Here is a 16131-nt window from a genome sequence, read left to right on the forward strand (position 1 = left end):
GCTACTGGGAACAGTCTGGATCCATCTTCTTCATTCCCTCCCATCAGGTATATATAGACATAGATGAGATTCCCCCCTGAGCCTTCTCTTGTCCAGGCTGAATAGTCCCAGCTCTCTCAGCCCCTTCTCATATGAAAGATGCTCCAGTCCCTTAAGCTTCTCCATGGCCTTTCACTGGACTCATTACAGTAACTCCATACCTTTCTTATCCTGGAATGAGTAATCAAACTTCTATGTATCTGCAACATAACAAAGCAAGAAGTAATGGCTGGTCTGGATTTGCTAAGAACAAATTATATCAAACCAACTCAATTTTCTCTGTGACAGAATAACAAGTTTTGTGGCCATGGAGAAACAGTAGCTGTCATTCAGACTTGCCCGAAGTTTTCACACTTTCTCGTGTGCCATTCTCATTAGCAAAGTAGGGCAATTAAACTATTAGATGGGTGAAGACTGCTTGGAAGAATGTATGCAAAGAGTAGTTCTTAATAGTTCAACTTTAAACTGGAAGTGTATATTGATGAGAATTTTGCACAAATCTCTCCTGAATCTGATACCATGCAGTATTTTCATTTAAAAAGTAAAATGTGAAGTTTGCAAATAGCACCAAGATGCAGATGACTGTAGGAAGACTGAATCAGAAATCAGAATGGTGTTAAAATACGTATGAGAAATGACTGAGGAAAAAATAGGTAGTTAGGTAAGGACAAATGGACTACTCTACGCCTTTGGGAAGACAAATCAACATAGGAACACCAGACAGAAATTGACTGTCATCTTAGCATTTTTATTAAGGACTATCTATTAAAAGGTTATAGTAGATCAGAAGCTGAACATGTCGTCAGTCAACAGCGTCACGCTTTTAAAAACAAGCATGATGCTAGATTGTATGGCAGGAGGCAGCTGTTTATACAACGTGAAATATAACTCCTCTTGGTCCAGATAAATCTTCAGCAGTAGTAGGATCATACCTGGAGATATATTCTCAGTTATGATTTTTTAAGTAACTTTTTTTTGCAAAGATAACTTTGAAAATGCTCTCCAGACGCATGGACATGTTCTAAATTTAAAACATCCTCCACAGAGTAGGTACAAGAAGCAAAGTGTTCTTAACAGAATAGAAAAGGTTGGATTCATTTTAGCAGGATCAAAAATTCAAAGCATCTCTGTGTCTTCACAAATGCATAAGGCGGAAGCTGTTCCTTTCCATCTGCTAAAGGCTCAGTTTCCATTCTCTTACTTTTGTAACAAAATACAAATTTATGACCATTCAGGACAAAATTCTGTTGCAATTATAGTGGAAAATGTTGGCCTGCCAGCTCTGTTATCACTATCGAGCTGAAGTTGTCTAACTTTAGAGCCCAAATCTGGATCCTGTTGAGTCAGCAGAACTTCCTGAGAACGACTGGGAGCCCTCAAGTTAGGAACTTGTCTACTTCTTTTACTTGTTCATGAAACCTAGTCTCTCAACTTAGACAACAGTAAAACTTGGAAATTTTAATTTCGAAGATATCCTTCCTTGTAATACAAACTGAATTTCTGACTAAATAAAGCAAAACACAAGGGGAGATTCGTAAGTATTCAGGAGTCTGTTAAATCAACTAAGCTCTACTGTGACAATTAGGATGACAGTCTGTCAACAGGCAGCTTTGAAATCCCTTCAATTTATTATTTCTTCAGTTTAATCTGAAAAATTAGCACGCAAACAAGACCTTTTTAAAAACATCCCCTTTTGCTTCTTCTCAGTTTCTGGTCCTGTGTCATCTCAATAACTCTACAATTGGTATGTTGTTGAAGTTAATGTTTTGAGTTAATCTGCTCATCCAAAGAGTGCAGGCCACTCTGGCTTGATTGTGTATCCCACAACTCGTCTCACACTTTCTTTTTTAATACCTTGAATGGAGGATACTGGTACTAGCTGCTTGATTCTTGTAAAGAAAAGAAAATTACCATTCTGTGAATAGTAAGATCTGATTTATCAGCTCAAATGGCAGAGTAGTGGCAGTGAGATCCATACTGTACACAAGACAGACATCCCCACGTAGTCCGGTTGTGGAATGCCAATATTATTTGAAACTAGCCACTTTTTTCTGTGCCAGAGGGAATACTGAACCGCAGGCTGCCAGGAGTGTATTTTTTAGATCAATTAACAGCTTTTAACAGCTTTTCAGGTACAAAGTTCAATCAGCTTCTTCTGCAGAGCGTATTTGATAAGATAGTACTGACAGATAAAGTTCAGGCTTCTCCCTGGCAGCTCACACTGGAATGACACACACTGGCATTGATGCGACTCACAGGAACTGGGGATGGCATGCTGCATAACTAACCTGTCATATGCTGTGCTGTGAGCTAATGTGTCAACAGTCTGCAAACGACGTTGTAGCATTGGAAGCAGGTTAAAATATCAGGCAGCTACATGATACGACATTTACCACCTGTCCATTCCAACAGGAAAAGTGTCACTTCATCTTACAACTAGCGCTTAATTTATAAAAACAAATTCAGTGGTAGGTAGGTATGTAATGTTTGCTGTGTGCTATTGGGTTTATTCTGCTTTGTAGGAAAAAGAATTTAAAAGCTAAAGTGCAATGGCATCCCACTGTATTTCAAAATAGGCTGCAAAACTTGATTCAACAGATGCGCCTTTCCTAACCTTGTCCAAAATTCTCTTTTATATCTACGCTATTTAAGAGATGCATGACTTCTTTCATTTTTGAAAACCAAATGTCGTAATTGTAATGGCATACTATATTCAGACAAGTTTTTAATGCGCATCTCATATTTTCAGTTGTATAATGTATAATCTGTTTATGTAAAATAAATTAATTATCTACCAATGATAAATATATAGCAGCAAGTTAGTAGCAGTAGCTAGTCTGAAGTTGGTTTATAATTGTCTGTATTAATTATGACACAGGTAAGTATGAAAAATAATTTTCAGAGAGATGATGTCTTTTATTAGTTTTCTGATTTTCAAATACAGTGCATTGCATTACTACTTATATTAAAGCATTGTTCATTGCTAATTAAAAACACAGTTACTAGTATCATATTTTTTGTCTTCTGACACCTTTTCAAAATCCTGCTTTTAATTTTCATATATTTCTAAAAAAACTAAGTTTCATAGTTTTCAATAAGAGAGTGTTTTAAAATCAGTTTAAACCGCTGCAAAATAAATGGGCAGGTGGCTTATAAGGACTTAACCTTCGTTAGGCTGTACCTGCAAGTCAGTTGTTATTCTGGATCAAGCTAAGACGCTTCAATGCAATAGGTGTCCCTTTCTCACAAGAGAGATGTTATAGTCCAGGTTTCATTGTGGCAGTGTCAGGTTTCTAGAGAGGAATGTGTTCGAGTTAGATATGCGCTCCCAAGATTTTGTCTTTGGAATTCTTATGGTATCGGCTGTAATTGCAGGAAACGTGAAGAGGAAAGTAAGAGAAAAGAAGCCAAGCTGCAGAAAGGGATGCAGAACGTGGAACAAAATAGGTTTCGAGTACAACAGAATCCTGCAAATCGAGAGAAGACTACCGGCGTCTCGCAGTTACCTAATAAACCAATTGATACACAGAATAAGAGACCTCTCTCCCTCAGTGCTTCACAAATTCAATCAGGGAGAAACAGTAGAGGTTCACCTAAAGCTTGTCACAACAAAGGGACCCCAAAGGAGAGTTGCCCGTCAGCAGAGCCTCAGAATAACGGTCATAAAATCAGGCAAGGTTTGTAATCTTTTTTAATTGTCCTGATTATCTTTTTTGTCCATATCTGGGGGTGTTTTCTGTATAGGACCTGTTTTATCTTTCCATCATTTCTTGTTCTTTCATTATTTAAGCAATTCATATAGGACATAGACAGACACAGATTCTTTTACTCTGTGTGTTCTGTCAACTTTAGTCAAAAATACCAGTATCTACAGTGTCTGTAAAAATACCTAAAATATGTGAGAACAGGTTGTTGGGAGTTGTTAAATTGGTTGCACTGTTTGGAGAAAATGAGATTAAAGATACTTGGCATATCGGTGGGATTCTTGAAGAGTGTTAATGGAGAAATTGTAACTCTTGTTTTTAAACAAGGTTAAAATGAGGATAAAATTTTTCTAAGTGACTTTGCTAGCATACCGAAGGAGTTGTTCAGGCTCAGGCGCTCATTCTCCATGACAGGGTTCTCCCATGATTTGTCTTTGAAGTCCTCTTGTTGAGAACACTCAAGGATATTTTTTGAGAAGTGAGACTGTTTTTTAGAAATGATATTATGAAACAGTGTGTCGAAGCTCTTTCTGTTACTTTTCTTGCCCTGTTCCACTCCTTTAGTCTATATGTAAATGCATCATCAGTTTATCATCAATTCTTGACCACTCCTATGTTAGTTTTTGCAAGATACACATTTTAATAACATTTCAATCAGCTCTGACTTCAGTCAGGTATAGGAGCCCTTGGCTCAAATCTTTTAAAACTGGTCATGTTAAAGCACCTTTGTTATCATTAGAAGCAAAAATTGGATAAGTAGTTTATTTAAGGTAAGTTGCAAGAACTCCTTCTCAGATCTAAAATTATTGCTAATTCCTCTGGAAATTCTGCTCATCAGAATATTATAATAATCCAAAGAAAAAGAAAGTCAAAGAGCTGTTCCTACTGAATCATTTTACCTAGATTTCTTTAGCTTTTACATGGAAATGTGTTGGTAAACAGATACTTGACTATATGTTCATCGTAAAAGCAGATATATGTATCTTAGCCTAACATATACTATGATAACTAAGTAATGATAAACAGAGGTGTTAAAAATCCTAGCGAGCTTTATCTGCATATGCATTAACTTTATATTAATTAAAATATTCAGATGGCAAAGTAAAACCCATAAGAATAATAAGAAACATTGGCTGCCAAATGAAAAATGGATAGTTGTAATGAACACAGTGAGGAGAAATTGGTAAGTATGGAAAACAGGGAAAGGAGAAAGAAAGATGTGGGGAGGATTAGAACAGTGAAGGGGAGAGAAGAGAAGGAAAAAGAAATTATAAAGAAGGATTGAACAGCCTTTTCTTTTACCGACTCCTCTATCCATTCTTTGCCAAAATCTTACATTGATTGTGCCAATGGAAACTGCGTTGCATCAGTCAGACTCCCACTCGGAACAAATATAGTGCTTTTGCACCGAGAGAATGACCTAAGGAAGTAGGTAGTAGGTAGTCCATGGGAAACACGGACTATGGGGTCAAACTGACTACAGAGATCAGGACTGAATTTGCCAAATTTTCTGCAGGGGATTCTAGTATTGATACTTATGTTTGAAAAAACTCATTAATATTCAGTTGTCTATACTGCCCTTCACAGTAACTTAGGGAATTCCAGCCAGCAGCAAATGCTAGCAGCATGTAGCTTGGACTTTTGATTGAAGGCTTCCCTGAAGTTGGAGATTTCCTGAAGTAGCTATGTCAGAATAATTTTTGCATGTTGATGGTTTTAAAATCATATGGGCTATTGCCTGGAGATTTTTTGCTTTTCAACATATCTTTAAAAGCAGAATATAATTTCTGGAGAAGATAGAATTTTAAATAGAAAATTCTTTACTATTGTTTATTATGTTTCTTCACCATGAGCGTTGAGCACGAAGAGAACAAAACTCTTTACTCAAGGTTCTTCTGAAAATACATGATAACATCTCTACTTCTACAGCAAGACCAGTTTACCTTCAGAGATCGTAAAGAAAGCCCCCTCTTGCCCAGTCCAAAAAGCCTGTGTTTGAAATAAAATGCTATGCCATTTTTCATAAGCATTCTCTTTTTGTTATTGGAATGATGCCAGGAAAGTTGGCGCAGTAAGAATCAAATAACAAAGTCCTTTAATCAGTTCTCATTTGGTGTTTTTATCAATCCTCTTGTGACCAAAACTTTAACGGACTTCATTGAATGTTTTATTGGAATTAAATATAAATTTAGATCCTGTGGGCTGTCACTTAGAAAGATTTTCACCAATTGCAAATAGATTTTTTGCATCTGCTAACAATATATGAAGACTGCGATTTAGTTGGCGGGTCTATTCTGATCTCTTCTCCACTCACAAGTCCTCTTTCCTATGTACGTTACCTCGTTTGCCTTAATTATAGTAGCAACAAATAAGTTCTTTTTTGTGCCCTGTACTTGTTAGTGTCTTCCTATCTAAGAAAGTTTATTTCAACCTCCAGAGATGATCTAGACTACTTAAAAGATGTTTTTTTCCATTCCCCAGTTATCCAGTTGTTCAGATTGGGAAGTTTTGCACATACTACTTTAAATGTGTTATAGTAAATGCGTCCTACGTGCCATACGTACAAACCAGGTGGCATTTTTTGGTGAGCTGAGTATGGCAAGGCCATTTGTAAAAGGCTGTCTTCTTTTTCCTCACAACTGTAAAAATTAACTTGTTGGGAGATCAAAATAGTGTTGTGACTGTGCTGGAAATTTCATACGTTTGAATTGACTGTCAGCCCTATACCGTTTTTATTGATGGCACTGGCAGTTTTGTACCTGCCTTCCTTAAGAGCGGGATTATGCCCACAGAAATCTTGGCTTCAGAAGGCACATTTTTTAAATTGTTTATTCCCCTGGTGTCATGACGGGGGGCGGGGGTGGAATTTCCTTCTTCATTCTGTTTTTTTAATTAATTAAATTAATAATATATTAAAATAGATTTAAAAAATAGACTTTTTTCCTCTGTCCCAGAACATACAGGGCTAATTACCCATGCGACAATCAGGTATAAGAGTAACCTCTCAGCCCATACTGACCTGTCACCGTGATAAATCTTCTCTGTTGGAGACATCATTGATGATAATCCTGAGTTTCTTCTGTATAATCTGTTAATCTGCCATATTCTGCTGTCCAGTCAAGGGAGTATCCTGTAAAAGTGTTACAGCGAGGAGAAATGTAGCATGGTTTTACCAGGTTTTAGATAATCCAGAAGATTTTCTGTAATTCCCCTATATCAAAGATCTCTTTCTTTTCTTTTTCCCCTCTTACCTACCCTTTAACACCCTGTCTGTTACATTTCATCCTGTCTGGTCTATTTTCTCATTCCCCTGTTAGTTTCCTGACAAAATAGAAGGTGGATGGTAGATGGAGATTTTCAGTTTTACACTCCAGTCTGGTTTCCGAGTCATCCTCACAAGAATGTCCAGAAGCAGCGATCACACAGGATTTATCTTCCCACCCTAGGCTTGGAAAAGAAATCTTGCAGCAAGGGAAAAATGGGAAGGAATTGATAGTTTCATTTAGGATGTCAAGGAAAGTACTGAGACGCCGAGCGCTCTGGGTTTCCTGGGTGAGTGGGTTACCCTGTCTGTCGTCGTGCGCCGGGACGCAGGGTGGCTAGAGCAGAAGCTTAGCAAGGAAGCTTGAAACATTGAGGGTCTGTGACGGCGTCTTCACTGGAACGAGCAGATGTGTTCGTGGGGCTGCCTTCCTGCGCCACGTGGTGAGCTGGTTTCTTTGGGGAACAGCAGCGTATTCAGGTAGGTGAAGAAATAGTTTCTCCCTCTGAACTTTTTTTAGGCGTCTAACTCAAGCGTAATGGGAGAAAGAAAAATACTTGTAGAACAGTAAGCAAATGAAAAAGTTTGGGACTGTACTGTTACAGGCAATCGCATCCTCTTCTGATTCTTCCTGCTTACGCATTTTTTTCATCTAAGTAAATCCCAGTGTGCCTCAAAGGTAAGTGAGCAAAAAAAGTAGAGACATAACCTATGATTTGCTGAACCAGAGACTGAATGTTGGTTTCCATTTCTCTGTCTAAAGATTCATTGAGGAAACACATCAAAAGCAAGTCAAGTTGTGTCCATTTCCATTGTGGCAAAGCAAAAGAGGGAACGAAAGTTGAAGTGAAACGTGAGGCTGCAGCTGCTACAGAGCTGGACGGAGAAAAGCACAAGGAGCACGCAGTCGAGGCAACGGGTGGTTGTGCTCGGAGGAGCAGAAGGCATACTTCTTCTGCTTCTAGGACTGCTAGTGTTGGGGAAAAATTAAGAGATCAAAGTCGGTCTTCATCTGGCAACGGAGACCACTGTGAAGGAACGGCTGTGTTCTTCTGCAACGTCAGTTGTACTGGGGGAGCGGCAAGAAACTCAAAGCAGTATGAAGCTTCCTCCAAAGGCAAAAGGCGTCAGCAGAAATCCAGAAATAAAGAGGTAAACGATGAGCGATGTTCACCAGCTGGCTCCAGTAGACCAGGTAGTGCCAAAACTGTATTTGGAAACACCAGAAAGGACAGCGTGCATGCTGTAGAACAAGCTAGCAAAGTAGGAAATAACGAATTAGCAAAAAAGGCCTCCCCTTTGTTGTCTGCTGAGGCAGAACCTACCAGAACTGTGCCAAGAAACCCAGCAGCATGCTCTGCTCCTGATGACAGTTTGAACTTGGAAAAAACAGGCGTAATTGGATCCAGGAATGCAGATGATCAATTATGTTCTGTCGCATGGCAAAATACAAATATTGAACTAATCCCTTTAGAGATTCGAATGCAGATAATAGAAAAAGAAAGAAAAAGAAAAGAGCTGTTTCGGAAGAAGAACTATGCTGCTACAGTCATACAGAGGACATGGAGAAGGTAAGACTACTGTTTCAGTAGCTACAGAAGAGATACAAGTAGATGTAAATTACATTAGCCTTGTCGGCAATGCGCTTTATTTGGTCCTTTTGCTTACAACATTGCCAGTGATAAATCAGGAATTTAATAATCTTTCACCAAACAAGTGGAAGTGTGTTCCAGTCACCTGGAATTACATTAGTAAGTTCATAAAAAGTGCAAGGTAAGTGATGATTTTTAATAATGGGAGCAGTTATTAAACCTCTGTTTCAAGCACTGATATTTCTTTAGAGAGTGCCGATCAAGATTTGCCTAAGCCTAGAGTTCTCTGCTGTCATGTTCATTAGCAAACTTGCACGGGTAGGGGTATAGGTTTTGTTCTGGAAAAAGGTTTTTGTAACCAGATCGTTCAGCACCATTTGCTGACACACCTGGAATTGTATTCTGACCTGACTTTTAACTGGATAACCAAACCGCAAGAGATTTGGAAGCTCAGATGTTGTTCATTGCCAAAACTTGAAGCTAACTGGAATAACCTGATTCAGCAGGAATGACTGCTCTACAGAAGAGGCAGACAGGAGGGAGCGAGATGTCCCAGTGTTTGCTTTCCACAGTATTGTCCTGCTTTTATGAATGCATGAGTTTTGACCTCAGAAATAGTCATTCTTGATATACGTGATTCTTAATATTTAATTTCTTATCAAAATTGACAGGGAGAGTATGGCAGCCGTAGGTGAAGCATATAATATATATGTAATTCTTATTTCCTATTTTTTATTTAAATTTTCTTCAGTTTTTATGTGGATGCAGAAAACTATAAATTGCTGATTTTTACTAATAACTGATCTTTCCAGGTCTCTCACTAGCTTAACAGATTCATTTATGTTTTAATATTTCTTAGTAGGCAATTAATGAAAAAATAACAAGGAAGTTCCTTTGAGAATTCAACTCTCACGCCCTATGGTATAGTTCAGTACTGATGCAAAAATTGTTCCCCCAACCAAACTGTATGAAAGGGAGCAGCTGGCAGGTGCCCGGGAGCATACAGAGAGTAGAGGCGTCCTCGGTACTACTCCCTGGGAAACCCGCAAGTTTCCTGCAACAGCAGAATCAGGTCTTAATGCCCAACTGCCTGCAGAATAAATGCTGAGTTGCTGGTAGACCTCCCTTCTTCTGGGTCGTGCTGGAAGCTTTGCTTCCCTCACGGAGAAATTCGGAGGGGCTGTTTCTCCCCTCTGCTGTGCCAGGAGCAAAGTCCTAGCTGTTCTCCCAGTGCAGGGCAGCGTCTGTATCCAACCGGCTCAGCCACGGCGCGGAGCAGAGGGGAGCACTCGGCAGCTGGAGCATCGGGGCCTGCTCTCTTTGTCACCGCGGCCAGCCGCAGGAGGCGGCCAGCCGGGGCTGGTCAGCCACTCCAGTAACGTCCTCTGGGCCGCAGCAAGCAAGGCCAGGACCAAAAGTTAAGAGAGAACAGTTCTGAATGGTTATTGTACTAGCCTGCTGTTTCGACAAGAAAAGATCTTGTGGCCAAGTACCACGAAAGGCAATAAGGAGGCATGAGGTTGTGCTGCCTGCTTACAGTGATGCTTCCAGGCTTAAAAAATCCCGTTTCTTGTTTAGCAAGGTGGAGTGTTACCTGCGTTCCCTGTTGCACAAAACACCAGGGAGCTAAGAGACAAGTATTACAGGCTGCTTATTCATGGAGTTTTGAGAACTGGTATTTTCTCCCATTGCTTTTTACAGTTAACTGATGAAGTACGAAGTGTCTTGTCTTTCTCAGAAAGAGCTGACGCTGCCCATTACCAGGGAAGGGACACCAGACCAGCCGCCCCTCGGTCCGAGCTGGCAGTCCATTTGTTCCTAAACTGAAATGTGGCCATTTAAACATTTGTGTTGGCTCAGCAAATACTTTGGTTTGCTCCAGCTCTTTTACTGATCAGTCTAAATATTTCCCAGCATGAGGCTGGATTTGCAGTCCAGTAATATTCCAGGTTCTCTCTTCACTGTTGTTGGAGTATAAATGTCACACTGGCTTTTGTGAGTACATTCCTATTCCAGTGAAAAGTTAAAATTTTGGAACATGGTATTTTCAATTCATTTTGGAGCTTCTTTTTTGGTGAAAATTCTGACTTTTTTGTGCAGTATCACCTATTTCTGTACTTTAATCATCTTTGCTCTCCGTTTGCTATTTATGCATCCGGCTTTGGAGCCCTCAGCACAGGAAGGACACAGACCTGTTGGAGCAGGTCCAGAGGAGCCACAAAAATGGTCAGAGGGCTGGAACACCTCTGCTATGAGGAAAGGCTGAAAGAGTTGGGGTTGTTCAGCCTGGAGAAGAGAAGGCTGCGGGGAGACCTGATTGCAGCCTTTCAGTATATAAAGAGGGCTTAGAAGGAGGGTGGAAAGAGACTTTTTACTAAGGCCTGTAGTGATACAACAAGGGGCAATGGTTTTAAAATGAAAGAGGGTAGGGCTAGATTGGACATAAGGGGGACATTTTTTATGATAAGGGTGGTGAGACACTGGAAGAGGTTGCCCAGAGAAGCTGTGGATGCCCCATCCCTGGAATGTTCAAGGTCAGACTGGACAGGGCTTTGAGCAACCTGATCTAGCTGAAGATGTCCCTGCCCGTGGCAGGAGAGTTGGACTAGATGATCTTAGAAGGTCCCTTCCAACCCAAAACATTCTGTGATGCTGTGCTGTATTCCTCATACCCACACTGAACTGCAAAGCAAAGCATCCACTGCTTCTCCCAGTGATCCACCACTTCTCCCATCAGCTCTCTCTGCTGCTTGCTAGAGGCTGAATAAACATTGCCCGCCTTCCCCCATTTTTCCAAACGCTATGTAAGCAGCTCAGTGCTGGCAATGTCCTCCTTGGCCTTCTTTTCTAATTTAGATCCCGAATTCTTGTCTTATGTGTTCAGACCCTTTGAGATATCAAAAGCTAAGGTAAGTCAGGAGTAGGTCAGGAGAGTATAAGTGATACTATTGCTTCTGAAGGCTATGCTGCTTTCACCAAATTAAAATCCTTGCAGAGGAGCAGGCACATGCCATAGCTTTCAGTCAAAGTGTAAAGATGTGTAGTGAGTGCTTGTGCAAATTTCCTCACGAGAACTGGGATCTAAAGCCTTGTGTCGAGCTAGCTTACCTGTGTTGAAATCTTTGCATTCCATTTAAAGTTTTGACTATCTAAAGATTTTGGATAGATCTTTCTAAACTATCCACCTGCTGAAACAGCAGTGGTGTGTTATCTCAGCAAGAAGTGCATGCACTTACTTAAAACACTTTGGAAATTGTGGGGATTAAAGATTGTTTAAATGACATTTGTTATTTAAAGAATTAATAAAGAAAAATAAATATATTTGTTCTGTTTGCAAAACTCTTATTTTATAGAACACTAATGAGGATCATAAATTCTGCAAGACTGCAGGAGAGATTAGTTTGGCAGTTCCTCCACTGTCATTTCGTTATGTCGGCGGGCAGTTTACTCTTGCTAGAGCTTTGATGGCGTTCATAGAGTTTGCAGCGATATCGTAATGCATTTATTTCAGTGGATGTTTTGATGCAGAACAGAGAACAGTTCATTGGGCAGCGATGCTGAGGTGAGGGCACTGCGTTGTTAGGAAGAGCCGTGCTTCCCGCCTGCGTTCTCTCTCCCAGGCCCACCAGTGCTGCTGAATTTTCTGCTCTACGTGTCAAGCTCAATGTGAGCTTCATTGTCCGGGCGTTTTGAAACTCAGATGGGTGATGAGAGCTGTGAAACTGGACCAGATTATTTCCTCCTCCCGATTTCCATGCTATCACTACAGCAATGTTTATTTTTAAAAAGAAGAGAGTTCTGCCTCTTCCTTTGAAGCAGAGTTCAGATATATCTCAAAAAAAGAGGTGGTGTGGGTATTTTAGGATGTGGATCCCAAGTCAGATGGTGGCACCTGCCTGCCAAGAAGTCACGGTTAGCGTTTCCAGCTAGCTCGCCCTACGCAGCTCTATGTGCTGACTACTAATATGGCAGTTATTCTGACCCTCTCTCTGAAACACCTCATTTCCCATCCACTGTACACCAAATTATAGTTTCTAAGCAGGTACCTACTGTGTGGCTGCGGGTCCCACTCGGTCTCGTGTTTGTCTGTTGGGTCCAGGCTTGCACTAGTAAATAGCATGTACTTGTATCCAGCAATAAAATCATACATCGTTAATGTATAATTCTACATTAGAAACATGTAGAAGTACGTGCTTGAGTTCTGGCATTTCTCTAAATTAAGATTAAATGCGTTTGTCTCACTCTGCAAATTTTACAGTCAAGATTTACTTATTGGAAGTTTATTGAGAGCTATTGTGAGCTGCAACACAATGGCACCGATCTACTTAAGTATATTAAACTTGCCTTTCTCGGGAAAATGTTTCAATTCCCACAGTCCACAAACTTTATAAATGTAGTCCTCAAAAGTGTACTTTAAGGTGTGTGGCTTGCCAAAGGTTAATTGCTTATCCTGCTCGTCGAGGCTTACAGATTCTGTGTCTGGCTTGCTCTCCCGGGGGGCACCGAGGCCGGCGCCGGTCTCCAGGGTCCACAGTGAGTCGACAGAAGCTGGAAATAAGTTGGTTGCTGTCCCTGTTGCTCTCCCGCTGGAGTCAAGCTGTAGTTTTTTATATATTGTTGCTATATGCGTACTTTACCAGCAGTATTTTTTTAAGATTAAAGCCTCTGTAACAATGAATCCGAATACCATTTGCCAGCTTTGTCATTCTGCACATATATTCCACGTTTCTTTCATGTGCAGTAGGTTTGTTGACTAATCGTTGGCTATTTTGTTAAGGCGCCACATCGGATTCATAGAGCATCAGACTCGGTCCCGTTCTTTTTTCTCACTAGGATCAGAACGATCTGTTACAGGAGAGCGGAATTAAAAAACCGCGCACACACTCTAAAGAGAACCGCCTACATCTTCTCCGCGTCAGAGCCTCGCAGTTGTTTTCTTGTTGCCAAAAACTACCGCAAGTTCTCTACAAACATGAAATCGCGGCGGGGTGCAAAGGTGGGGTGCCCGTGAATGGGTCATTTCACATATCAGCAAAGGCTTCTGCCAGTAATTACCGAAATCCAAGGGAAGAGCTTGGTATTCTTTTCTGTATGAATCTGAATTCTCTCAGTGCCAGGAGGCACACAAGGCGCGAACATCGTTCTTCCACTTCGATCGGTCTGCGGCTGCGTGCTCTGGAGCCAAGGGCCACAGCGCAGCCTTCTGTTGGTTTCCCCCTCAAGATACGACCGATCCAGCTCCATCTCCTCCTCCTCACTTCGTTACCGATTTTCTCCATCCCTGCCATTTCTGATGCTTGTCGTTTCTGCAACTTTGTATTTTTTTTTCCGGGAGGAGGTAGTTGGCCTCCTGCCCAGCCCCCATGACTTGGAGGGCCAGTGGTTTTTCTGTCAGGGTGGCCTTCCCTTAGGCTGCGTTGGTTCGCGGCACCTTCTTCAATTTTATCCGGTGCACCCTCCAGAGAGGGATCCCCTATCCACCACCCAGGGGACGCGCCTTCTAGCCGTGCAGCCCCAGCCGAAGGTTTTCTGTATGAAACAGTTCCCCAATCGTTTTTGCTGCAGCGGTATTCACATAACCCGTCCTTAGCTCAAGTTATCTTAGCAAGTCACTGTAATTGTGCCCCCCCTTCAGCTTCTCTTCCTCTCTTACCCCGTTGAACAGTTCTAAGTGACATGTTATTTAACAAAACTCCATCTCTTTTTTCTTCTGTCTCTTAATACTGTTCCTGTTCTGAATTCATACCGTGCTTTGCAACTCGCAGGCACTACGGACGTTTGTTGGTAAGCTGCAGTTGCTCCCCACATTTGTTACGTACTTTAATGAGCTGTATAACAGTAGATGCCCGAATTCTGAAGCTCCACTAACTTAAGATTAAATACGTTTGTCTCACCCAGCAAATTTCACAGAGGGAATTTACTAAGCTTATGGAAAGTTTAAAATTACTGGGGCTGTAAGTGAGCATATCATCCCCCTTTGGCATTCTGTTGTGCTTTTATGGACTCATTTTCTATATATGGCTGCTGTTTTGTTTGAATTATATCGTTCATTGGCTTATAACATATATTTAAACCGTTTGTATCTGGTTGTGTTGTCTTTTCTTTTAATTTAGAACTTGTTGCAGATGGAGCAACAGAACAAAATCGCCTCTTTCTCCCTCCTTCCCTTTCCCGGGGCATCCAGCAGAAGCCTTTTTGAATGCTGGAGGGAATGATGATAAATGGGTTTTGGCCCGTTACCAAACACGTTTATAATTAATATTTTACAAGTGTTACTCGGTGTTCATTTGTGACAGGTGTGTACTGGGAAGATTCAGAGTTAATTGCTGGGCCAGTTAATTGACTTGTGAGTGTGAAATGCCAATATCTGATTGAACACTTGTATCTGATTCAAGGGAAAAAAAAGCAAACAACTCCTTGCTGCTGGTGCCGTTAGCGGCCGAAGTGGGAAGAAGGTCAGATCATCTCCTGGTGCTGCGTGGAGCAGGGCTGTGCCTGCGCCTAAGATCAAAGCAGCCGTGGCAAGGTTGGGTTGGGAGACAGGGAGCCCTGGAAGGGAAGGGAAAAAAGGCAAGAACAGATTGCTGAAAACAAGGTGAGGGGAGCATCTTCAGAGAAGGGATGGAAACCAGCTCAGTTTTCTGTAGGGAAAATGTGCAGTTGAACCCGTAAGAGCTTTGGCTCGGCTCTTGCGCTGACTGAGAATACAAAGTGGTAAGGCACGCAAGAAAATTTGGTGTTGTTATGCTGTGAATATAGTGAAAATGAGAAAACAGTATTGATTGTGCTGTTACGTCATAAATATTTATAGGTTTTGTCTTCTCCAGATTTTCCACATACTATAAAGCAGTTGCTAAGCTGATGTTGCAGTACTGTAACTTTTGCGATGCCAGGTCTTTATTAGCTGTGCGCAATAACGGGTGCATCCAGAATTGAACGCAGCTCCTACTTTTTCTTCTGAGCAAACATTTCTTACCTAAATGACTTAGCGCATCAGTGGGAGTTCTGTTTTCCCAGTTACTCACGTAATCCACCATGTGAACTGATGCGTGGAAAGCACTGAAGTTAGAACAGGTCACCTAAAACAAGCGCTCTTCTCTCTTCTGCTCTCTAGTTACCAGCTACGACAGGAGTTGTTTCAGCTTCTCGGTGCTAAGCGGCAGTGCAAAGAAGACGAAGACAAATGGAGACAAGAGACGGCTGCCTTCTTCATTCAGGTTGCTTGGAAGAAACAGCTGAACCATAGCCCTCTGAAATCAGTTCCTTCATGTAAAAATCCGAAATCTGTAAACAAAACCAGCTCAGCCATAAAAACCAGCAAGCAGTCCATCCTTAAGCAGATATATGGTAATTTTGTCTTCACTGTATTTTAAATAGTTATGCTTTTATTTTTATAACATTATATTTTTATAATTTTTTATTTTTCTCTGTATTTTGGATTCTTCTGTACACTTCTTACCTAATTGTTAGGGATTTCAACGATTTATAAAAATTAGTCTGAATCTGAGGTGTTCTGGGTAGTTGTATTTCTATT

At 41.0% G+C, this 16131-nt stretch overlaps 1 protein-coding gene across 1 annotated transcript in view; it reads left to right on the top strand.

The window, feature by feature from the left end:
* Positions 1–16131, top strand: part of INVS (inversin) — a 97460-nt gene that overhangs the window by 76705 nt on the left and 4624 nt on the right. The window contains exons 12-14 of the mRNA XM_082320863.1: positions 3415–3716; positions 7769–8576; positions 15712–15944. Coding sequence (XP_082176989.1) covers positions 3415–3716; positions 7769–8576; positions 15712–15944 — 1343 coding nt within the window. The remainder of the gene's footprint in view (positions 1–3414; positions 3717–7768; positions 8577–15711; positions 15945–16131) is intronic.

This window comes from Platalea leucorodia (genome assembly GCF_965183815.1).
Source record: "Platalea leucorodia genome assembly, chromosome: 1".
Taxonomy (NCBI): Eukaryota; Metazoa; Chordata; class Aves; order Pelecaniformes; family Threskiornithidae; genus Platalea; species Platalea leucorodia.